This window comes from Bombina bombina, chromosome 2 (assembly GCF_027579735.1).
Source record: "Bombina bombina isolate aBomBom1 chromosome 2, aBomBom1.pri, whole genome shotgun sequence".
NCBI lineage: Eukaryota > Metazoa > Chordata > Amphibia > Anura > Bombinatoridae > Bombina > Bombina bombina.
Window position 1 is genome coordinate 889,101,095 of NC_069500.1, and position 26,306 is coordinate 889,127,400.

A 26,306-nucleotide genomic window follows, 5' to 3' on the forward strand; every position below is an offset into this window, starting at 1 on the left:
CTGTGAAATAAAAATAAAACATAAGATAGCTACAATGTAACTACTAGTTATATTGTAGCTAGCTTAGGGTTTATTTTATAGGTAAGTATTTAGTTTTAAATAGGAATTATTTAGTTATTACTAGTAGGTTTTATTTAGATTTATTTTAATTACATTAAAGTTAGTGGCTGTTAGGGTTAGGTTTAGGGGTTAATAACTTTAGTATTGTGGCGGCGACGTTGAGGGTTGCAGATTAGGGGTTAATAAGTGTAGGTAGGTGGCGACGATGGGGTTAATAACAGTAATGTAGGTTGCGGTGATGTTAGGGAAAGCAGATTAGGGGTTAATAATATTTAACTAGTGTTTGCGATGCGGGAGTGTGGCGGTTTAAGGGTTAATATGTTTATTCTAGTGGCGGCAATGTCCGGAGCGGCAGATTAGGGGATAATATTTTTATTATAGTGTTTGAGATGCGGGAGGGCTTCGGTTTAGGGGTTAATAGGTAGTTTATGGGTGTTAGTGTACTTTTTAGCACTTTAGTTATGAGTTTTATGTTACGGCGTTGTAGCATAAAACCCATAACTACTGACTTTCAGTTTACTGTATGGATCTTGATGGTATAGGCTGTACCGCTCACTTTTTGGCCTCCTAGGCAGACTCATAATACCAGCGCAAAGGAAGTCCCATTGAGAAAGGACTTTTTGAAAGCTGCGGTAGTTACGTTGCGTTACGGCCAAAAAAGTGTGCGGTGCAGCTAAACCTGCAAGACTCGTAATACCAGCGGTAGTGAAAAAGAGCCATAACGGTGCTTTTTCACTCATACCGCAAAACTCGTAATCTAGCCGTATGTTTTGAATGTCATTTCGGTATTGATATCTGTATTGATTTTACAACTGGAAATATATTGTAGATGTGCTTTAATCATGTTTTTAAATTAAAATATTGATGGCAATTACGCAATCAGTATAATTTATTTTTAGCACAAATCTATCATTATCAAAAAGGGTTGTCACCATATTGGCATGGGCTGCACCTTCTTGTTTTTCTGGTCTGAGCATGCATAGATTGCTGGCCCATGTGTGTCACCTGTTGATTTGTGGCTAATGAACATCTATAACATGGAAGAATATATTCACAACACAAAAAACAAACGCCTAGATTTAGAGTTTGGCGTTAGCCGTCAAAAGCAGCGTTAAGGGGACCTAACGCTGCTTTTTAACGCCCGCTGGTATTTAGAGTCAGCCAGGAAAGGGTCTACCGCTCACTTTCTTTCCGCGACTCGAGGCTACCGCAGATCCCCTTACGTCAATTGCGTATCCTATCTTTTCTATGGGATTTGCCTAACGCTGGTATTACGAGTCTTGAAAGAAGTGAGCGGTAGACCCTCTACCGACAAGACTCCTACCGTCAAAAAAAGTCAGTCAGTTTTATGGGCTAACACAGGAACATAAAGCTCTTAACTACTGTGCTATAAAGTACACTAACACCCATAAACTACCTATAAACCCCTAAACCGAGGCTCCCCCCACATAGCAAACCCTATAATAAAAAAATTTAACCCCTAATCTGCCGACCGGACACCGCCGCCACCTACATTATCCCTATGAACCCCTAATCTGCTGCCCCTAACATCGCCGACACCCATATTATATTTATTACCCCCTAATCTGCCCCCCCCCCAATGTCGCCGCCACCTACCTACAATTATTAACCCCTAATCTGACGACCGGACCTCGCCGCCACTATAATAAATGTATTAACCCCTAAACCGCCGCACTCCCGCCTCGCAAACACTATAATAAATTGTATTAACCCCTAATCTGCCCTCCCTAACATCGCCGCCACCTACCTACACTTATTAACCCCTAATCTGCCGACCGGACACCGCCGCCACCTACATTATCCCTATGAACCCCTAATCTGCTGCCCCTAACATCGCCGACACCTATATTATATTTATTACCCCCTAATCTGCCCCCCCAACGTCACCGCCACCTACCTACAATTATTAACCCCTAATCTGACGACCGGACCTCGCCGCCACTATAATAAATGTATTAACCCCTAAACCGCCACACTCCCGCCTCGCAAACACTATAATAAATTGTATTAACCCCTAATCTGCCCTCCCTAACATCGCCGCCACCTACCTACACTTATTAACCCCTAATCTGCTGACCGGACCTCTCCGCTACTATAATAAAGTTATCAACCCCTAAACCTAAGTCTAACCCTAACACCCCCCTAACTTAAATATAATTTAAATTAATCTAAATAAATTTACTATAATTAAATAAATTACTCATATTTAAAACTAAATACTTACCTATAAAATAAACCCTAATATAGCTACAATATAACTAATAGTTACATTGTAGCTATTTTAGGATTTATATTTATTTTACAGGCAACTTTGTATTTATTTTAACTAGGTACAATAGCTATTAAATAGTTAATAACTATTTAATAGCTACCCAGTTAAAATAATTACACAATTACCTGTAAAATAAATCCTAACCTAAGTTACAAATACACCTAAGACTACACTATCAATAAATGAATTAAATAAATTACCTACAATTAGCTTAACTAAAATACAATTAAATAAACTAATCTATAATACAAAAAAACCCACTAAATTACAGAAAATATTTTTTTTTAAAAGAAGTTTAAACTAATTACACCTAATCTAAGCCCCCTAATAAAATAAAAAAGCCCCCCAAAATAATAAAATTCCCTACCCTATTCTAAATTACAAAGTAATAAGCTCTTTTACCAGCCCTTAAAAGGGCTTTTTGCGAGGCATTGCCCCAAAGTAATCAGCTCTTTTACCTGTAAAATAAATACAACCCCCCCAACATTAAAACCCACCACCCACATACCCCTACTCTAACCTACCCAAACACCCCTTAAATAAACCTAAAACTAACCCCCTGAAGATCTCCCTACCTTGAGTCATCTTCACCCAGCCGAGCCGAATTCTTCATCCAAGCGGAGCAAGAAGAGGTCCTCCATCCAGTAGAAGTCTTCATCCAAGCGGGGCAAGAAGAGGTCCTCCATCCGGTAGAAGTCTTCATACAAGCGGGGCAAGAAGAGGTCCTCCACCCGGTAGAAGTCTTCATCAAAGCGGGGGAGAAGAGGTCTTCCATCCGATTGAAGTCTTCATCCAAGTGGCGTCTTCTATCTTCATCCATCCGGAGCGGAGCCATCTTTTATCCAGCCGACGCTGAGCCATCCTCTGTCATCCAAGATGGCGTCCCTCGAATTCCGATTGGCTGATAGGATTCTATCAGCCAATCGGAATTAAGGTTGAAGTTCAATACGATTGGCTGATCCAATCAGCCAATCGGATTGACCTCGCATTCTATTGGCTGATCGGAACAATTTTCTGTAATTTAGTGGGGTTTTTTTTGTACTTTAGCTAATTGTATTTGATTTATTTAACTGTATATAATTTAGGTCATTTATTTAATTGTAGTGTAGTGTTAGGCATTTATTTTACAGGTCAATTTGTATTTATTTTAGCCATGTAGTTATGTAGTATTTAGTAACTATTCTACCTAGTTAAAATAAATACAAACTTGCCTGTAAAATAAAAAAAAAACTAAGCTATTAGTTATATAGTAGCTATCTTAGGGTTTATTTTACAGGTAAGTATTTAGTTTTAAATAGGAATTATTTAGGTAATAGTAATAATTTTTATTTAGATTTATTGTAATTATATTTACGTTAGGGGTGTTAGGTTTAGACTTAGGGGTTAATATATTTAGTATAGTGGCGGCGATGTTAGGGATGGCAGATTAGGGGTTAATAATATATAACTAATGTTTGCGAGGCGGGAGTGTGGCGGTTTAGGGGTTAATATGTTTATTATAGTGGCGGTGATGTCTGGAGCGGTAGATTAGGGGTTAATAAGTATAATGTAGGTGGCGACGATGTCGGGGGCTGCATATTAGGGGTTAATAAAAATAATGTAGGTGTCGGCGATGTTGGGGGTAACAGATTAGGGGTTAATAAATATAATGTAGGTGGCGGCGATGTCCGGAGCAGCAGATTAGGGGTTAATAAATATAATGTAGGTGTTGGCGATGTCGGGGGCGGCAGATTAGAGATTAATAACTGTAAGGTTAGGGGTGTTTAGACTCGGGGTTCAATTAGGGTGTTAGGTGTAAACATACATTTTATTTCTCCATAGGAATCAATGGGGCTGCGTTACTGAGTTTTATGCTGCTTTTTTGCAGGTGTTAGACTTTTTCTCAGCCGGCTCTCCCCGTTGATTCCTATTGGGAAATCGTGCACGAGCATGTACGACCAGCTCACCGCTGACTTAAGCAGCGCTGGTATTGGAGTGAAGTGTGGAGCAAAATTTTGCTCTACGCTCACTTTTTGTCTTTTAACGCCGGGTTTGTAAAAACCCGTAATACCAGCGCTGTAGGTAAGTAAGCGGTGAGAGAAAACTGCTCGTTAGCACCGCATAGCTCCTAACGCAAAACTCGTAATCTGGCCGTATATTTTTTTATGCAGAAAAATGATTGGTTTCTAATAATAAGAAATGAGCTTCATGAGACCGTAGAATCTACTAGACAGTAAACAACAGAATTTCTTAGAATTGGTGAATAGGTTAAAAGCAGTTAAAAGTAATGAAATTCTTCGTAATAAGTTGGTCTTTGTTACTTCCCTAAATAATACAATGATTACACTTAATAGTGAGCACTTAAAATACTAGAAAAGGGGAAACAGAAAAATTACACAACAAAGCACTACATTGATTTGAAAAAAAAAGGAGTGTGGAAAAATTTGTGGAAATATCTATAAAAGCAATTAATTTAATTTGCTTTTTCATTTGTAGATTTCACTACGTCTAGGATTTAACTCCAGGACACTAGGAGGAGGCATAGATTCCCAAAAACTCCAAGAGTAAGCTATCCCTCCTATCTCACTAATAAGCCAGTCTTACATAAAGCCAAGTAAGGAGAATCAGAAAGGTAGGAAAGAACAGAACAGAGAAATGAGGTGCAAAACTAGAACTGCCGCCAGAAAAACAAACAGTTAAATTAAATAGGACGGGCCTTGTGGACTCTCACCAACTCAAAATAAATTAATTTATCAGGTAAATATACATTTTGTTTTCTTTTGGTGAGAGTCCACAAGTCCATTACGTCTGGGAAACTAATACCTAAGCTGTGGAGTCTACAAGCAATGAGGGCGGGATAACATTTTATTGAAAAGATAGGCACAGCTGCCTGTAGAATTTTCCTAACAAAAACTGCTTCTGTAAAAGTAAAAAAACATCAAACAGGTAAATTTAGCAAATCTGTTATACAGAAGCTTAATTTTTAAAAGCCTAGGAATTGGAAACTGATCCGGTAGATTGGGCAGTGATACGCTTTAGGGGAGACTTTCCTGCCTCCTAGTAGCTTTAACCAGGAAGCCAAAGTGATTATTGTCCAGAATGGAAAAGAAAGGAAGCCCCTGTAACAAACAGTAAACTGCTTTTCAAGCATGCGTCTTCTCAGTGTCAGGTGGAATGCTGTTGTTTTGAATGTAACAAATTGGAATCAATGGCTGAGAGACTCAGCTCACCACAAGTCCTTACTGATGCACTGAATGTTAACAACACAGTGTTTCAACAGAGGTCAGGGGTAAGAGAGCAAAAAAGACTAAACTTAGCGGCTGAACTTTCTCTAGTACTTTACTCAGCTCCTACAAAATAAACAGCAACTCAGTACTAGAAAGTAACTGTAAGTTTATAAATTCAAATATTGAAGAAAGACATACCTTTGTATAAGTTTAGTCTCTCTATCTAGATAAATGCAGCTTGCATAAATTACTTAATGCAGATCTTTTGATAGCAGAGGTATCTGGGGTAAAGAAAAACTTAGTTAGACAGTCCAGGTCAAGGCCTCTCAGGGAAAAGCAGCACAGAATCATTTAACAAATGCAGAGCCCACAAACAAGCCAAAGTCAAATACTAAGTCAGATACAAACAAGGGGTTTATGTAAAATACGTTGTCAGGGAGATCAGAAGTCAAAACAGTATGTCTAAGAAGTAATTGTCAGAGTAAGAAGTTCAGTAACTCAATACACAAGTAACCACATGCTACAAACACAGAACTAAAATAGACTACTGTAGTTAAGGCCTAACTGATCTTCTAGACCTTATTAAAGGTACAGTACGCCTAACTGCAGCAGAGACAGAAATCACTCTTTTAGACAAGTGCCTGTTATGACACCCCCAAAAATTGGCCACGAAAGAGATTGCCTTTTAATAGTATCCAATAGAATCCTTTGGGAAATAGGTTTGTAATCCTTGCAAAAAACAGAATTTATGTTTACCTGATAAATTTCTTTCTCCAACGGTGTGTCCGGTCCACGGCGTCATCCTTACTTGTGGGATATTCTCTTCCCCAACAGGAAATGGCAAAGAGCCCAGCAAAGCTGGTCACATGATCCCTCCTAGGCTCCGCCTACCCCAGTCATTCGACCGACGTTAAGGAGGAATATTTGCATAGGAGAAACCATATGGTACCGTGGTGACTGTAGTTAAAGAAAATAAATTATCAGACCTGATTAAAAAACCAGGGCGGGCCGTGGACCGGACACACCGTTGGAGAAAGAAATTTATCAGGTAAACATAAATTCTGTTTTCTCCAACATAGGTGTGTCCGGTCCACGGCGTCATCCTTACTTGTGGGAACCAATACCAAAGCTTTAGGACACGGATGAAGGGAGGGAGCAAATCAGGTCACCTAAATGGAAGGCACCACGGCTTGCAAAACCTTTCTCCCAAAAATAGCCTCAGAAGAAGCAAAAGTATCAAACTTGTAAAATTTGGTAAAAGTGTGCAGTGAAGACCAAGTCGCTGCCCTACATATCTGATCAACAGAAGCCTCGTTCTTGAAGGCCCATGTGGAAGCCACAGCCCTAGTGGAATGAGCTGTGATTCTTTCGGGAGGCTGCCGTCCGGCAGTCTCGTAAGCTAATCTGATGATGCTTTTAATCCAAAAAGAGAGAGAGGTAGAAGTTGCTTTTTGACCTCTCCTTTTACCTGAATAAACAACAAACAAGGAAGATGTTTGTCTAAAATCCTTTGTAGCATCTAAATAGAATTTTAGAGCGCGAACAACATCCAAATTGTGCAACAAACGTTCCTTCTTTGAAACTGGTTTCGGACACAGAGAAGGTACGATAATCTCCTGGTTAATGTTTTTGTTAGAAACAACTTTCGGAAGAAAACCAGGTTTAGTACGTAAAACCACCTTATCTGCATGGAACACCAGATAAGGAGGAGAACACTGCAGAGCAGATAATTCTGAGACTCTTCTAGCAGAAGAAATCGCAACTAAAAACAAAACTTTCCAAGATAATAACTTAATATCAACGGAATGTAAGGGTTCAAACGGAACCCCCTGAAGAACTGAAAGAACTAAATTGAGACTCCAAGGAGGAGTCAAAGGTTTGTAAACAGGCTTGATTCTAACCAGAGCCTGAACAAAGGCTTGAACATCTGGCACAGCTGCCAGCTTTTTGTGAAGTAATACCGACAAGGCAGAAATCTGTCCCTTCAGGGAACTTGCAGATAATCCTTTTTCCAATCCTTCTTGAAGGAAGGATAGAATCCTAGGAATCTTAACCTTGTCCCAAGGGAATCCTTTAGATTCACACCAACAGATATATTTTTTCCAAATTTTGTGGTAAATCTTTCTAGTTACAGGCTTTCTGGCCTGAACAAGAGTATCGATAACAGAATCTGAGAATCCTCGCTTCGATAAAATCAAGCGTTCAATCTCCAAGCAGTCAGCTGGAGTGAAACCAGATTCGGATGTTCGAACGGACCCTGAACAAGAAGGTCTCGTCTCAAAGGTAGCTTCCAAGGTGGAGCCGATGACATATTCACCAGATCTGCATACCAAGTCCTGCGTGGCCACGCAGGAGCTATCAAGATCACCGACGCCCTCTCCTGATTGATCCTGGCTACCAGCCTGGGGATGAGAGGAAATGGCGGGAACACATAAGCTAGTTTGAAGGTCCAAGGTGCTACTAGTGCATCCACTAGAGCCGCCTTGGGATCCCTGGATCTGGCCCCGTAGCAAGGAACTTTGAAGTTCTGACGAGAGGCCATCAGATCCATGTCTGGAATGCCCCACAGGTGAGTGACTTGGGCAAAGATTTCCGGATGGAGTTCCCACTCCCCCGGATGCAATGTCTGACGACTCAGAAAATCCGCTTCCCAATTTTCCACTCCTGGGATGTGGATAGCAGACAGGTGGCAGGAGTGAGACTCCGCCCATAGAATGATTTTGGTCACTTCTTCCATCGCTAGGGAACTCCTTGTTCCCCCCTGATGGTTGATGTACGCAACAGTTGTCATGTTGTCTGATTGAAACCGTATGAACTTGGTCCTCGCTAGCCGAGGCCAGGCCTTGAGAGCATTGAATATCGCTCTCAGTTCCAGAATATTTATCGGTAGAAGAGATTCTTCCCGAGACCAAAGACCCTGAGCTTTCAGGGATCCCCAGACCGCGCCCCAGCCCATCAGACTGGCGTCGGTCGTGACAATGACCCACTCTGGTCTGCGGAACGTCATCCCTTGAGACAGATTGTCCAGGGACAGCCACCAACGGAGTGAGTCTCTGGTCCTCTGATTTACTTGTATCTTCGGAGACAAGTCTGTATAGTCCCCATTCCACTGACTGAGCATGCACAGTTGTAATGGTCTTAGATGAATGCGCGCAAAAGGAACTATGTCCATCGCCGCTACCATCAACCCGATCACTTCCATGCACTGAGCTATGGAAGGAAGAGGAACGGAATGAAGTATCCGACAAGAGTCTAGAAGTTTTGTTTTTCTGGCCTCTGTTAGAAAGATCCTCATTTCTAAGGAGTCTATAATTGTTCCCAAGAAGGGAACCCTTGTTGACGGGGATAGAGAACTCTTTTCCACGTTCACTTTCCAGCCGTGAGATCTGAGAAAGGCCAGGACAATGTCCGTGTGAGCCTTTGCTTGAGGAAGGGACGACGCTTGAATCAGAATGTCGTCCAGGTAAGGTACTACTGCAATGCCCCTTGGTCTTAGCACCGCTAGAAGGGACCCTAGTACCTTTGTGAAAATCCTCGGAGCAGTGGCTAATCCGAAAGGAAGCGCCACGAACTGGTAATGTTTGTCCAGGAATGCAAACCTTAGGAACCGATGATGTTCCTTGTGGATAGGAATATGTAGATACGCATCCTTTAAATCCACCGTGGTCATGAATTGACCCTCCTGGATGGAAGGAAGAATAGTTCGAATGGTTTCCATCTTGAAAGATGGAACCTTGAGAAACTTGTTTAAGATCTTGAGATCTAAGATTGGTCTGAACGTTCCCTCTTTTTTGGGAACTATGAACAGATTGGAGTAGAACCCCATCCCTTGTTCTCTTATTGGAACAGGATGAATCACTCCCATTTTTAACAGGTCTTCTACACAATGTAAGAACGCCTGTCTTTTTATGTGGTCTGAAGACAACTGAGACCTGTGGAACCTCCCCCTTGGGGGAAGTCCCTTGAATTCCAGGAGATAACCCTGGGAGACTATTTCTAGCGCCCAAGGATCCAGAACATCTCTTGCCCAAGCCTGAGCGAAGAGAGAGAGTCTGCCCCCCACCAGATCCGGTCCCGGATCGGGGGCCAATATTTCATGCTGTCTTGGTAGCAGTGGCAGGCTTCTTGGCCTGCTTTCCCTTGTTCCAGCCTTGCATTGGTCTCCAAGCTGGCTTGGCTTGAGAAGTATTACCCTCTTGCTTAGAGGACGTAGCACTTTGGGCTGGTCCGTTTTTACGAAAGGGACGAAAATTAGGTCTATTTTTCGCCTTGAAAGGCCGATCCTGAGGAAGGGCGTGGCCCTTACCCCCAGTGATATCCGAGATAATCTCTTTCAAGTCAGGGCCAAACAGCGTTTTCCCCTTGAAAGGAATGTTTAGTAGCTTGTTCTTGGAAGACGCATCAGCCGACCAAGATTTCAACCAAAGCGCTCTGCGCGCCACAATAGCAAACCCAGAATTCTTAGCCGCTAACCTAGCCAATTGCAAAGTGGCGTCTAGGGTGAAAGAATTAGCCAATTTGAGAGCATTGATTCTGTCCATAATCTCCTCATAAGGAGGAGAATCACTATCGAGCGCCTTTATCAGCTCATCAAACCAGAAACATGCGGCTGTAGTGACAGGGACAATGCATGAAATTGGTTGTAGAAGGTAACCCTGCTGAACAAACATCTTTTTAAGCAAACCTTCTAATTTTTTATCCATAGGATCTTTGAAAGCACAACTATCCTCTATGGGTATAGTGGTGCGTTTATTTAAAGTAGAAACCGCTCCCTCGACCTTGGGGACTGTCTGCCATAAGTCCTTTCTGGGGTCGACCATAGGAAACAATTTTTTAAATATGGGGGGAGGGACGAAAGGAATACCGGGCCTTTCCCATTCTTTATTAACAATGTCCGCCACCCGCTTGGGTATAGGAAAAGCTTCTGGGAGCTCCGGTACCTCTAGGAACTTGTCCATTTTACATAGTTTCTCTGGGATGACCAACTTTTCACAATCATCCAGAGTGGATAATACCTCCTTAAGCAGAATGCGGAGATGTTCCAACTTAAATTTAAATGCAATTACATCAGGTTCAGCCTGTTGAGAAATGTTCCCTGAATCAGTAATTTCTCCCTCAGACAAAACCTCCCTGGCCCCCTCAGATTGGGTTAGGGGCCCTTCAGAGATATTAATATCAGCGTCGTCATGCTCTTCAGTAACTAAAACAGAGCAGCCACGCTTACGCTGACAAGGGTTCATTTTGGCTAAAATGTTTTTGACAGAATTATCCATTACAGCCGTTAATTGTTGCATAGTAAGGAGTATTGGCGCGCTAGATGTACTAGGGGCCTCCTGAGTGGGCAAGACTCGTGTAGACGAAGGAGGGAATGATGCAGTACCATGCTTACTCCCCTCACTAGAGGAATCATCTTGGGCATCATTGTCATTATCACATAAATCACATTTATTTAAATGAACAGGAATTCTGGCTTCCCCACATTCAGAACACAGTCTATCTGGTAGTTCAGACATGTTAAACAGGCATAAACTTGATAATAAAGTACAAAAAACGTTTTAAAATAAAACCGTTACTGTCACTTTAAATTTTAAACTGAACACACTTTATTACTGCAATTGCGAAAAAACATGAAGGAATTGTACAAAATTCACCAAATTTTCACCACAGTGTCTTAAAGCCTTAAAAGTATTGCACACCAAATTTGGAAGCTTTAACCCTTAAAATAACGGAACCGGAGCCGTTTTAACACTTTAACCCCTTTACAGTCCCTGGTATCTGCTTTGCTGAGACCCAACCAAACCCAAAGGGGAATACGATACCAAATGACGCCTTCAGAAAGCCTTTTCTAAGTATCAGAGCTCCTCTCACATGCGACTGCATGCCATGCCTCTCAAAAACAAGTGCGCCACACCGGCGCGAAAATGAGGCTCTGCTTATGCTTTGGGAAAGCCCCAGAGAAATAAGGTGTCTAATACAGTGCCTGCCGATATTATAATATCAATATACCCAGATAAAATGATTCCTCAAGGCTAAATATGTTTTAAAAATGAATCGATTTAGCCCAGAAAAGTCTACAATCTCAATAAGCCCTTATGAAGCCCTTATTTACCATCGTAATAAACATGGCTTACCGGATCCCATAGGGAAAAATGACAGCTTCCAGCATTACATCGTCTTGTTAGAATGTGTCATACCTCAAGCAGCAAGAGACTGCACACTGTTCCCCCAACTGAAGTTAATTGCTCTCAACAGTCCTGTGTGGAACAGCCATGGATTTTAGTTACGGTGCTAAAATCATTTTCCTCATACAAACAGAAATCTTCATCTCTTTTCTGTTTCTGAGTAAATAGTACATACCAGCACTATTTTAAAATAACAAACTCTTGATTGAATAATAAAAACTACAGTTAAACACTAAAAAACTCTAAGCCATCTCCGTGGAGATGTTGCCTGTACAACGGCAAAGAGAATGACTGGGGTAGGCGGAGCCTAGGAGGGATCATGTGACCAGCTTTGCTGGGCTCTTTGCCATTTCCTGTTGGGGAAGAGAATATCCCACAAGTAAGGATGACGCCGTGGACCGGACACACCTATGTTGGAGAAATTAGCTCACCATGAAAAGTTGAAGAGGCCTCATAAGAAACAGAGGAAATGGAATGGCATCTGATGCCGCTATAATCAGACCTGGCACTACCATACAGAGTGTCACTGTAGGGTTGGAAGCTGACTGAAGCTTCACACAAGTTGACTGAAACCTTAGTTTCCTCTGATCTGTAAAGGAAATATTTACTGAAATTGGTCTGTGGAGAGCTATGTAACATTGATTTTCCATCCATGTTGTCTAAGAAACAGCAAAAGATTGTTGATATAAGTAATTGCTTGAGAATATCGTCCAGGTATGGAGCCATTGAAATGCCCAGAGTTTTGATAACAAGACATTAGGGCTCCCAGAGCTTTTGAAAATTCCCGGATCAGAAGCAAGATCAAAACAGTAGAGCCACAAACTGAAAGAGTTTTCCAGAAAGGGAAATGTGAGAAATGTGTTTAAGGATTTTAGTTCCAAGATAGGCCTCTTTTTTTTAGGGAACTATAAAAGTTTGGAATAAAAACCTTGCCCTAATTCAGAGACACTGGTAGGATCACTTCCATAAGCTCTAGTTCCTGAATACAATGAAGAAAAATGAAAATGGCTTGAGCCTTTACTGGGTTTTTGGAATGTTGGAAAAAAAGAAACCTTCCCCTGGGAGGCCTTTATCTGAAGCTTATTCTGTATTGCTGGGAAATGGTGTTTAAAACCCAGGGTTCGAGAAGAGACTAAGACCCAGGCCTTCTGAAAAAAATGTAATCTGCCCTCTACCAGAAGAAGATCTGGATCGGGGGCCGAGCCTTTATGCTAACCTCGTAGAAGTGGCAAGCTTTTGTAGACTACTTAAATTTGTTTTAAAAGGAGGAGGACTTCCAGGAAGTTCTGGAAGAGTCATTTTTTTGTAAAGAAGAGGAGAATTTTTGGTTCCTGGATCGACAAAAGGAACAAAAATGAAAAAGGAGTCCTGTTTTATTCTCTTTGAACTTTTATCCTATGGGAGAAAATGCTCCTTTACCTCCATTCACAGTAGAAATAATTGCATCCAGACCAGGACCAAATAAAAATGTTCTTGGAAGAGACAAACGTCTGGACTTAGAAACAATGGCAACTGACCATGATTTAAGCCATAAGGCTCTTCTAGACAAAACCGCTAGAATCATAATTTTGGCATTAATCTTGATAATATTGACAACTGCAGCACAGAGGAATGCATTAGCAGATCTAATGAGATCTATAGAGTATTCTGATGTCTAGTCAGTCAAACTGATGCACCCCAAAATAGCAGCCCCTGCCACACAGGCTTTACTAACAGTTAGTCTGAACAAGAAACCTGCATGCTGAAAAGTCTTTCTGTGAAAAGACTGGAATTTCCTTTCCACAGGATCCTTGAACAAAGTACTATGCTCTAAGGCAGTGTTTCCCAACCGCTGTCCTCAAGTACCCCCAACAGGCCTGGTTTTCATTATAGCTGAACCAGTGCACAGGTGAAGTAATCAGCTGATCAGTAACCAACCTGCTCTCATCCATCAGCTGATTATTTTACCTGTGCTCTAGTTCAGCTATAATGAAAACCAGGACTGTTGGGGGTACTTGAGGACCGCGGTTGGGAAACACTGCTTTAAAGGAATAGTAAGGAGCTTCGACAAGGTGGAAATAATTCTGTCTATTTTAGGGAAGCACTCCCAAAGTTCTAAGCTAGAAGGGAAACATCCTCTTAAAGTGAATATCAAGTTTGATAAATCAGTGCCCGTTTTTTAAAAACCCTATTAAAAACAGGGGCACTTTCATTCATCAAACTTTACATTTCACTCGTTTTGTTAAAATACTTACCTTTTAATTTTGAAAGCCACTCCAGCGCTTCCCCCGCCCGTTGCAAACCTCTTCATATGTCAAAAATGACGAATTTGGCTTCCTCCAATCACAGCGTTGTCTCAGGCAATGATTCCCCTGGGGGGAAGCCGTGATTGGAGGATGCCGTATTTGTCATTGCTGACGTATGAAGTGACGAGGGGCAGGAGGGGGAATCGCTGGAGCGGCTTTCAAGATTAAAATTTAAGCATTTTCACAAAACGACTGAAAAGTAAAGTTTGATGAATACTGCCCCTGTTTTAAAAAGGATTTTTAAAAACCGGCCACTGATTCATCAAACTTGACATTCACTTTAAGTTTAGTGGATAGATTATAAGCAAAAACAGCTCTTGACCACTCTTTAGTAATTATCTTCATAATTTAATCAGGAATTGGAAAACCCTCCTGAGCTATAGGCGTAGACTTGACAATTAGATCTAATTTCTTGACTGATTTCTCATTAGTCCGTATAGTACCTGAACTCCTAGCATACATAAAACCTGTTTTAATAATGTACGAAGGTGCCCCAGTTTGAACAAAATGATGGTTCTGAGTCTGGTTCAGTGACAGACCCTTTATCCTCAGTAATATATTCACCATCAGAAGACTGATCTACAGGAGATACAGTTTGTGAATTAGTTTATTGTGTGGGACGGTGTCAAATGCTTTGCTGAAATCTAGATATGCTACATCAACTGCTCCACCCTTGTCTAATACTTTTGTTACATAATCAAAGAAGTTAATTAGATTAGTCTGACATGATCTCCCTGAAGTAAAACCATGCTGATTTTGGTCCTCTAAATTGTTTGTCTTTATGTAAGTCATAATTCTTTTTTTTAAGAGGCTTTCAATTAATTTCCCTACTACTGAAGTTAAACTAACTGGCCTGTAGTTGCCAGATTCTTCTCTACTGCCCTTTTTATGAAGAGGTATTACATTTGCTATTGTCCAATCATCTGGGACAGCTCCTGTTAATAGTGACTGATTAAACAGATCAGTTAATGGGACAGTTAGCACTGATCGAAGCTGGGGAATGGTAAATAAATGGATTATCAATCTTTTAAAACAATAACATTTTTGGAGTAGACTGTCCCTTTAAGGTGTGCCAACTTGAGGGGGCCGCAAGACTCAGGTGTGCACTGCTGAAAGTTAAAAGTATAATTATCCAGAGTGCACAAATAAGACTTGGGAGTGGGCTGTTTAAAGGAACTGTGTAATTATTTGGAGCTCGCTCTTGAAAAGTAACAGCTACGTAAAAGCTAAGAGCGTACCTGGAAATATTATACTGAAGGTACAAAAATTAATTAGTTTGAAATATAAAAAAATATTAAACTATATGTACCCATAAAACCATTGTGTACAAACAGTAAAGCACCTGTCATCTAGAAGTTCCCAGTACACTCTAAGAAACATATTACAAAAAGGCACCACATAGACTAAAGTATATGAATGGTGTAAATCTGTCCCCTGGCTATGATGTATTGTAAGATAACTGTACCTGCTTATAGCCGATGGGCTCTGTGAGTTTAAAGGGACAATGAACACCTTGAGATTTGTAAATAAAATGTTTAGTTATGCATAATGACACAACTTTGCAATATATTTTCATTATTTATTTTGCCCCTTTTCATGTATTTTAGTAAGAAAACTAAGTAAATTCGAATTTTCAGAACACAAAAAGCACCCGCTGACTTCTCAAGGCTAACCGTGCTACATATATGTTCTTAAAGGGCCACTGTAAGTAAATATTTTCTATGCCTGTTACTAACTAACTACCCCAAATAAGCTTTTTATCAATAGCATTTCATTAACATATCTCTACCGTATATCAGAAATCTTGTCTGCAAATGTAATTGTTTTCCAAACCCACTCCGTGGGTATCCTTATCCTAGCTCTGTACCAATCCGTTTACAATACCTAGGTTTCAAAATGGCGCTTTAAACACAAAGTTATTGGTTTAAGTATTTTGAACATGCAGTGCTGAAAATAGTGGGCAGGATAACGTGACATCATCGGCGAATAAAAGATATAACTTTTAGAACGTTATGAAACTTCATTTTGGAGAAAATATAGGTCAGTAGGTTTTAATTAATGTTTACTAACTTTAATATGTTAGTTGTTTAGCTTAAAAATTATAACAGAAAGTAATCCTTTAATTGTTTTTAACTTATGAAAACTGCAAAACAGAGTACTTAATTCTAATTTTATGACTTTGGTTCGTTTTTTAAAAGCCATGATTTTCTCCTCGAAATAAGGCAAATGGCTGGAGTTTGGCTATTGATAAATAATTGCAGTAAGAAGGATATTATTTTGTTTTAAAAAATATTTAGATTTGGCTGATAAGTTATTCTATGGCAACACAACAGAAATGTCTTGTAATTACATTGTGCTTACTGTCCCTTTAATGTTTTTACACACTGTGCCATAAATGAGCAAATAGAATTCACAGCTTTGCAGGGATCAGACTGTGTGAATGAAGATGATTTGTATGAAGAATTTTGTTGTACCAAACTATATCAAATTGTAAGATAAGTGTTTGAATTATTACTTACGTGAAATTTGTTGATTTCTTAGTTGTCTGATTCTTCAAAAAAGTTGGCAACCCAACATGACTTTAGTGCATGCATTTCTGGATCTTAAAGGCACATACTAGTCAAATCTGAAATGTGCAGGAGTGCATTCTAGCTTTAAAGGGACAGTCAAGTAAAAAAAAAAAAAAATTTCATGATTTAAATAGGGCATGTAATTTTAAACAACTTTCCAATTTACTTTTATTACCAATTTTGCTTTGTTCTCTTGGTATTCTTAGTTGAAAGCTAAATCTAGGAGGTATATATGCTAATTTCTTAGACCTTGAAGGCCACCTCTAATCTGAAAGCATTTTGACAGTTTTTCACCACTAGAGGGCGTTAGTTCATGTGTTTCATATAGATAACTTAGAGCTCAGGCACGTGAAGCTCCTAAGAGCAAGCACTGATTGGCTAAAAATGCAAGTCTGTCAAAAGAACTGAAATAAGGGGGCAGTTTGCAGAGCCATAGATACAAGGTAGTCACAGAGGTAAAACGTATATTATTATAACTGTGTTGGTTATGCAAAATTGTGGAATGGGTAATAAAGGGATTATCTACCTTTTTAAACAACAAAAAATCTGGTGTTTACTGTCCCTTTAAGTAGATGTATTTTTGCATTATACTTGTATTAGAAAAAATGCATCTAGTTAAAGCTATTTCAGTTTCAAGGGCATATGTACATATGCTGTTTGTGTTCAGTGCTCCTACATTCAAAACACTACACACGCTCAGAAAACCGGCAGTGGATTGTATGGTGCAAATGAGACAGATAGACAGACGGACAGATATTTCTACTAGTCATGTTCATGTCGTTTTACTACATTTTCTCTCCTAACCTGTAACATTTATCCCCTGTTATTTCAGCAAGGCCCAAACTTTGTGATGAGTATTAAACTTCATGTAACATTCAGACTAAGGGGTAGATTTAACAAGCAGCGGATGCTGCAATCTACCCCCGTAGTTTCCAAATCGCTGGAAACATAAGTTAAGAAGCCGAGGTCGTAAGATCCTTAACTCGTCCGCCACCTCTGAGGCGGCGGACAGCAATCATCTCGATCCGATCGGGATGATTGACACCCTCTGCTACAGCGGATCATGTCGGTCCGACATTTAATAAATCGGCCCCTAAATGTAATTAATGCAGAAAATAAAAATAGTAGTTTCCCAAAACGTAATTACTCAAAAATGTTCTCTCCTTTTATTTGTTCCCAATGATCCACTTTACCTGCTGGAGTGTATTAAATTGTTTACAAGTATTTCCTTTACCCTTATATTGGCATTTGAAATAGCTGATTTAGCCGGTGGTATCCCCACCTATTCTGAAAGTTTCTGGCCTTAGGTCCAAACTATAGATAAGCTGTGTAAAAACAGCCAGCAGAAGAAATTACACTCCCAGTGGGGTATAGAAGAGATAAGGTATAAAAATGTTAATTTTACAGTATACTGTCCCTTTAACAAATGAGCCACTAAATACTGACATCCCTGCTAGCATTAAAGTGAATGTCAATTTTGTTAGCCCTGCTGCCTCCTAATGCTTCTTTTACACTTAGGGATTAAAAACGCTATGGTTTTTTAAAAAATTTTTTGTTAGCATTAATTATATATTTCACTAACTAACTTGTTGGCGATTTCAATGTCTCTTATTCGCATTGTGACGTATAGAGCGGTTCCACCCGTTCTATACGTATTTGTGATGCGCGCACCCGTGGAGCTATTTTTTTCTGCGCATTCGTTAAAATCAGCCACACTTAGTATGAGCATGCGTTTTAAACCCAGCATTAGTATGCACATGCGTTTAAACCCGGCATTCTGGTTTATTGCTCAATTGACAATTGTGTGGCATAGAGCATGCTCGTCCCGTGAACATGCATTGCTTTAGAATGGGGAGAACATTTTCTAACGCATGCGCAGAAAAAGCGCATGACGTATCTAAAAAGGGGTTGAACGCCCCAGGAGGGGGAAAGCGAATTCGCAAGACTAGCTGTCAATCATTGTCATATTGAGGGACAATATGGCGGGCGGAGAAAGCACGGAACAAAATCAAACATAAAAAGGTATAATTTATGCTTCATTTATAACATTGGGAAAAAACATGAATTAAAGTCCCCCTAATTTGATTTGATTAACAATAGTGCGTTAAGAACTAGAGGTGACTTTACATTCACTTTAATAGCAACTCACAAGCTATTCAATTACTGGTGCTGAAATAATTACCAACAGCGGCAGCTGCCTGGAATTAATGGTGATGCCTATTAGTGTCCATGAAATTTATTACAAAGCTGGTGCTCTTAAAGGGACACGTCCCAAAATAATATACAGGACCTGCACAGTTTCAGCACACTACTGCGGGAAAATAACAAAACAAATGGAAGAGGCAAGTTCAACCCAATTCTGCTGCATCATAGAAGATATCCAGTGATAGTAGAAACAGAAGTGAACCTCTAAGGTGCTACAGGTAGCAGTCTGGACTTTAAGTAGCTGACTGGCACCCTCTGCTGTTTATCATCTGCTCTATTTTTATTTTGTGACATCAGTTTTATAACAAAATTGTTTTTTTTAGATAAATACCTAACATTAAAGGAGTATGTTCCCCAACTGCTAAATCATTTGAAAGTAATACAGCATATCTGTAAAAAGCTGACTAAATAATATCACATGAAAATCTTCTCAGTAGCCACATTCTATTGTAAAAAGGACTTTAAGCAGCCAATCAGGATGCTTGTCCCAGGACCTGGGAGGGAGTGTGTATCTGGCATGTGCAGGTACAGCCACTTTATTTCCGTTTTAGGAATATTACTAAGAAATCGCATCAGATTAAGGTAGAAATCCTACATGAACACAGTAAAGAAAACATTTTTTTGTTTTGTTTTCCCCCCACCATGCAAATGACAGTAAAACCAGTAGCTGAAATATAATAGTGCACTTACTGTGGTGAGCTAAATACATTTTGAAGTAAAACATCTTGCTTTTTTACATAGAGATGTTTATGTAATATTTTCCTGTCAGCTTTTTACAGATATACTGCATCACTTTTAAGTGACTTGGCATATGAGCAGACATCCCAACTCTCCTGCATTGAAAAAGCTACTCCCTGACACCTGCAAATGAAACACAATCTCCCGGAAATAGAGGTGCCAGAGAAAATCAAATTTGTGCCTGCACTTTTCATTTCTACCTCTAGGTGTCACTGTTCCATTATAGCTCAATGTAAATAGTTACTGTGTTCCTCTCTAGACTTTTTCCCCCCTCTCTGATCTCTACTCTAGTGTGGTGCAGACAGCAGCAGCAGACCTTATATATATAGGTGAGATGTACAGACTCCCATACCTCTATATTGTGCAGACTCCCATACCTCTATATTGTGCAGACTCCCAAACTCTATATTGTGCAGATTCCCATACCTCTATATTGTGCAGACTCCCTTACATCTATATTGTGCAGACTCCCATACCTCTATATTGTGCAGACTCCCTTACCTCTATATGGTGCAGACACCCATATCTCTATATTCTGCAGATTCCCATACCTCTATATTGTGCAGACTCCCATAATCAGAGCACTGAGGAATTCTGAATTGGGGTTGGGGGGCTGGGGGTACAATAGTGAGGTGGTACAGTGAGGTACTACACAGAGGTGGTACAGTGAGGTAGGTACTATAGTGAGGTGGTACAGTGAGGTAGGTACTATAGTGAGGTGGTACAGTGAGGTACTATAGTGAGGTGGTACAGTTAGGTACTATAGTGAGGTGGTACAGTTAGGTACTATAGTGAGGTGGTACAGTGAGGTACTATACAGAGGTGCTACAGTGAGGTACTATAGAGAGGTAGTACAGTGAGGTACTATAGTGAGGTTGGCATGCAGTGAGGTAATATAGTGAGGTGGTACAGTGAGGTACTATAGTGAGGTGGTACAGTGAGGTACTATAGTGAGGTGGTACAGTGAGGTACTATACAGAGGTGGTACAGTGAGGTACTATAGTGAGGTGGTAAAGTGAGGTAATATAGTGAGGTGGTACAGTGAGGTACTATAGTGAGGTGGTACAGTGAGGTACTATAGTGAGGTGGTACAGTGAGGTACTATACAGAGATGGTACAGTGAGGTACTATACAGAGGTGGTACAGTTAGGTACTTTACAGAGGTGGTACAGTGAGGTACTATACAGAGGTGGTACAGTGAGGTACTATAGTGAGGTGATACAGTGAGGTACCATACAGAGATGGTAAAGTGAGGTACTATACAGAGGTGGTACAGTGAGGTACTATACAGAGGTGGTACAGTGAGGTACTATACAGAGGTGGTACAGTGAGGTACTATAGTGAGGTGGTACAGTGAGGTACTATACAGAGGTGGTAAAGTGAGGTACTATAGTGAGGTGGTACAGTGAGGTACTATAGTGAGGTGGTACAGTGAGGTACTATAGTGAGGTGGTACAGTGAGGTACTATACAGAGGTGGTACAGTGAGGTACTATACAGAGGTGGTACAGTGAGGTACTATACAGAGGTGGTAAAGTGAGGTACTATAGTGAGGTGGTACAGTGAGGTACTATAGTGAGGTGGTACAGTGAGGTACTATACAGAGGTAGTACAGTGAGGTACATACAGAGGTGGTACAGTGAGGTACTATAGTTAGGTGGTACAGTGAGGTACTATACAGAGAGGGTACAGTGAGGTACTATACAGAGGTGGTACAGTGAGGTACTATAGTGAGGTGGTACAGTGAGGTACTATAGTGAGGTGATACAGTGAGGTACTATAGTGAGGTGGTACAGTGAGGTACTATAGTGAGGTTGGCATGCAGTGAGGTAATATAGTGAGGTGGTACAGTGAGGTACTATAGTGAGGTGGTACAGTGAGGTACTATACAGAGGTGGTACAGTGAGGTACTATAGTGAGGTGGTACAGTGAGGTACTATACAGAGGTGGTACAGTGAGGTACTATAGTGAGGTGGTACAGTGAGGTACTATAGTGAGGTGGTACAGTGAGGTACTATACAGAGGTGGTACAGTGAGGTACTATACAGAGGTGGTACAGTGAGGTACTATAGTGAGGTGGTACAGTGAGGTACTATAGTGAGGTGGTGCAGTGAGGTACTATAGTGAGGTGGTACAGTGGGGTACTATAGGGAGGTGGTACAGTGAGGTACTATACAGAGGTGGTACAGTGAGGTACTATAGTGAGGTGGTACAGTGGGGTACTATACAGAGGTGGTACAGTGAGGTACTATAGTGAGGTGGTACAGTGAGGTACTATACAGAGGTAGTACAGTGAGGTACTATAGTGAGGTGGTACAGTGGGGTACTATAGTGAGGTGGTACAGTGGGGTACTATAGTGAGGTGGTACAGTGAGGTACTATACAGAGGTAGTACAGTGAGGTACTATATAGAGGTGGTACAATGAGGTACTATACAGAGGTAGTACAGTGAGGTACTATAGTGAGGTTGGCATGCAGTGAGGTAGTCAAGTGAGGGGCGCGGGGGCACCTCCCTGAAATGAGTTTTTGCAGGTTGGGGTGTCTGTATGAGTAACATGTCCCTTTATGTTTTATCCCTTTGTAAAAGTTCTGTGTGCGTTTTCTGAGATTCTTTGGTGTTCAAGTAAACAGAGAAGTAAAACAAACATCAGTGTCATCAGTGTATAGAATGATAGAAAACCCATAGTTTTGCAACACTTTGTCTTCTAATAACACTGAAAACCATTGAAATGGCTTCCTATGTTGTAACCTTGATTCCAAGAACATTTTAAATAGACAGTGAAGTCAAAATTAAACTTGTATTATACAGATAGAGCATGCAGTTTTAAACAACATTCCATTTGACTTCTTTTATCTCATTTTCTTAGTAACTTTGGCTGAAAAGCATTAGTAGGCTCAGAAACAGGAATACACTACCAGGTGCTGCTGAATGGCAATTGCACACATATAGCTCTTGTCATTTACTCACATTATGTAAAAATAAATTGCTCAATTATGATAAATGATTTATTTTACCTACTAATTGCTTAAAGAGATCTGAAACCCAATGTTTTTTTCTTTCATGATTCAGATAGAGCATGCAACTTTCTAATTTACTCCTATTATCAGTTTTTTATTTGTTTTCTTTGTATCTTTATTTGAAAAGCAGGAATGTAAGCTTAGGAGCCGGCTCCTAAGCTTTACATTCCTGCTTTTTCAAATATTGATATCAAGAGAATTTATTTATTTATAAAATATTTTACCAGGAAGGATACATTGAGATTTCTCTCGTTTTCAAGTGTGTCCTTAGAAAGTTGCTTAAAATGGCATGCTCTATCTGAATCATGAAAGAAAACAATTGGGTTTCATATCCCTTTAAATATACTGAGGATACAGCTGGTCAGCCAATCAAAAGAAGGCATACATGTGTATACTTTAATCATTGGTTGTATCCACATCTGCACAGATTGAGGTTTTCTCCTTCTAGGTGTGAAAGAGCTAAACAATAAATTAAAAAGGGATTTCTTTCTCTTTAAAAAAATAAATAACAATAGAGCATTTTATTTTTTAACTAGAAAGTCCCTTTTAAAATTGGTCTGAATAAAACAAATCAAAATAAATATTATCTAGAATATGTTTACAGGCTTATTCAATAATAAATAAAAGATATTGTATTAATACCTGTTTTTTCTTCTGGTTGCTCAACCTCGTCATAGTGAAAAACACTCCTGACTCCTCCTCCATTCGGTTTTGAGCCACATAAATTACGAACAGTATTCCTGATAGTAAAAAAAGATCAGTCTTAGTGGGTTTTATATCATTTTTGCTTGAGGAACAATAGCATCATATATATTTTTTATGTAAGTCGTCAACCTGTCACTGAAACTACCTAATAGATAGAGAGTAGGGCTGGATAAATGTTTATGATAAACTGAAAAAGATAATATGCAATTCTTCAGGGGCGAAGCTACAGTTTGTTTGTTTTTTATAAAAAATGTTGACACTGCCTGCACTGATATCATGTGAGTGTGACATGATGCTTTCCTAGTGTCTGTGACTACAGGGGTTAGTGTTTCTGTTTTACCCATTGGTGTTTATGTGTGTTTGGGTATGTATGTGACTGTGTATGTATGTATGTATGTGACTGTGTGTGTATTTATGCATGTATGTGTGTGTATATGTATGTATGTGACTGTGTGTGTATTTATGCATGTATGTGTGTGTATATGTATGTATGTGACTGTGTGTGTATTTATGTATGTGTGTGTGTATATATGCATGTATGTGTGTGTATATGTATGTATATGACTGTGTGTGTATTTATGCATGTATGTGTGTGTGTATATGTATGTATGTGACTGTGTGTGTATTTATGCATGTATGTGTGTGTATATGTATGTATGTGACTGTGTGTGTATTTATGCATGTATGTGTGTGTGTATATGTATGTATGTGACTGTGTGTGTATTTATGCATGTATGTGTGTGTATGTATGTGACTGTGTGTGTATTTATGCATGTATGTGTGTGTATATGTATGTATGTGACTGTGTGTGTATTTATGCATGTATGTGTGTGTGTATATGTATGTATGTGACTGTGTGTGTATTTATGCATGTATGTGTGTGTATATGTATGTATATGACTGTGTGTGTATTTATGCATGTATGTGTGTGTGTATATGTATGTATGTGACTGTGTGTGTATTTATGCATGTATGTGTGTGTATATGTATGTGACTGTGTGTGTATTTATGCATGTATGTGTGTATGTATGTGACTGTGTGTGTGTATTTATGCATGTGTGTGTGTGTGTGTGTGTGTGTGTGTGTGTGTATATGTATGTATGTGACTGTGTGTGTGTATTTATGCATGTGTGTGTGTGTATTTATGCATGTGTGTGTGTATATATGTATGTATGTGACTGTGTGTGTATTTATGCATGTATGTATGTGTGTGTGTGTATGTATGTGACTGTGTGTATCCACCAATAAAAAAGTGCTGTCCAGAGTTCAGAAACTAAAAAAAAGCTTAGATGCCTTCTTTTTCAAATAAAGATAGCAAGAGAACGAAGAAAACTTGATAATAGGAGTAAATTAGAAAGTTGCTTAAAATTGCATGCTCTATCTGAATCACGAAAGAAAAAAAATTGGGTTCAGTGTCCCTTTAACGTAATTGGGTTGTGAGCAACGTATGTGTAATCTTTAGGGACTGAAAAGGTAATAGGCTTTTATTTACCTACAGCTGTAATTAAAGGTGTTGTCCTCCTCTAGATGTTCTACATTACAGTAGCTGTAGAATAATGTAAGTCTGTCATTTTAGTTTATAAGTTAAGTGTAGTTCACTCCTCCTCTTCTGTGCTACTTCTGACATCCTCTGTGCTGTACAGCGTCTGACATCTCCTACGTTTACCCCACTTACTTTTTCTCCAGAACTCAGCTATGACTCTCCTTTTCCTCTATGTCCTCCTCACTGTGCATGCATCTTATTCTTTTATTTGCTGGAAAAGGCAAATATTCTATTATCTCCCAGCTGACCTTGTTGTCTATATTGTAGAAAGAGGTAACTGGCTGGGAGTGTGCTTAGAGCATATTACAACATTTAAATCAAGGAAAAAAACCTATTAAGAGAATAGGGAAAAGTATGCTCTTTCTACACATAAAGTATATATTTTTCCACTTAAAATTTAACTTTTACTAGTTGTAGTTAAAAAGGCAGCAGAAATAGAAGTTGTATCTAGCGTGCCAGAAAAAATAGTTAAAAACACAACTCTGTAACTGTGACTTGTATAAAGTACTTCAATGTTGCTGATTTTAGGTTGTTTATCACATGTGTGTGTGTGTGTGTGTGGGTGGGGGGGGATCAACAATAATGTAAGAGCCTCTATTTAGGAACTGTGTCCTGTATTGCCCTATATGGATAAGCCACTTTTTTTTACACTAAATATGCTATAAATCCCTTCCCTATCCTTCCCACAATATGCCCCAAATGTTACAACAACAAATACAAATATCAATTAGTAGATCGTCTGAAATTAACAGAGTGCAGTTAAAATAAACACGAAGCCCCTGACGCGGTCGCGTTTGACTTATACGCTTCCTCAGAGGGGTGATAGACAACCTAAAATCAGCAACATTGAAGTACTTTATACAAGTCACAGTTACAGAGTTGTGTTTTTAACTATTTTTTCTGGCACGCTAGATACAACTTCTATTTCTGCTGCCTTTTTAACTACAACTAGTAAAAGTTACATTTTAAGTGGAAAAATATATACTTTATGTGTAGAAAGAGCATACTTTTCCCTATTCTCTTAACCCCTTAATGACCGAGGACGTGCAGGGTACGTCCTCAAAAAAAAGGCAGTTAACGCCTGAGGACGTACCCTGCACGTCCTCGGTGTGGAAAGCAGCTGGAAGCGATCCTGCTCGCTTCCAGCTGCTTTCCCGTTATTGCAGTGATGCCTCAATATGGAGGCATCCTGCAATAACCATGTATGGCCATCCGATGCAGAGAGAGCCACTCTGTGGCCCTCTGCACCGGAGATCGGTGGCTTCCTTCGTTGGTGGGTGGGAGCACGACCGGGAGGCGGCCATCGATGGCCCTGGAGATGTGCAGGGGGGCGGGATCGTGGGCGGGGATGTCCGGGGGCGCGCAGGGTGTTGGGTTGGTATGTGGGAGGGAAGCTACACTACAGAAAAAAAAAAAAACTGTGAAAAAAAAAAAACAGAAAACATTTTTTTCTGCAAACTGGGTACTGGCAGATAGCTGCCAGTACCCAAGATGGCCCCCAA

The 26,306-nt window shown here is 39.9% G+C and overlaps 1 protein-coding gene across 1 annotated transcript in view; it reads right to left on the bottom strand.

Annotated features, from left to right (window-relative positions):
• The window catches only part of TBC1D2 (TBC1 domain family member 2), a 236,611-nt gene that overhangs the window by 70,085 nt on the left and 140,220 nt on the right, over window positions 1-26,306 (bottom strand). The window contains exon 5 of the mRNA XM_053703232.1: window positions 23,199-23,296. Coding sequence (XP_053559207.1) covers window positions 23,199-23,296 — 98 coding nt within the window. The remainder of the gene's footprint in view (window positions 1-23,198; window positions 23,297-26,306) is intronic.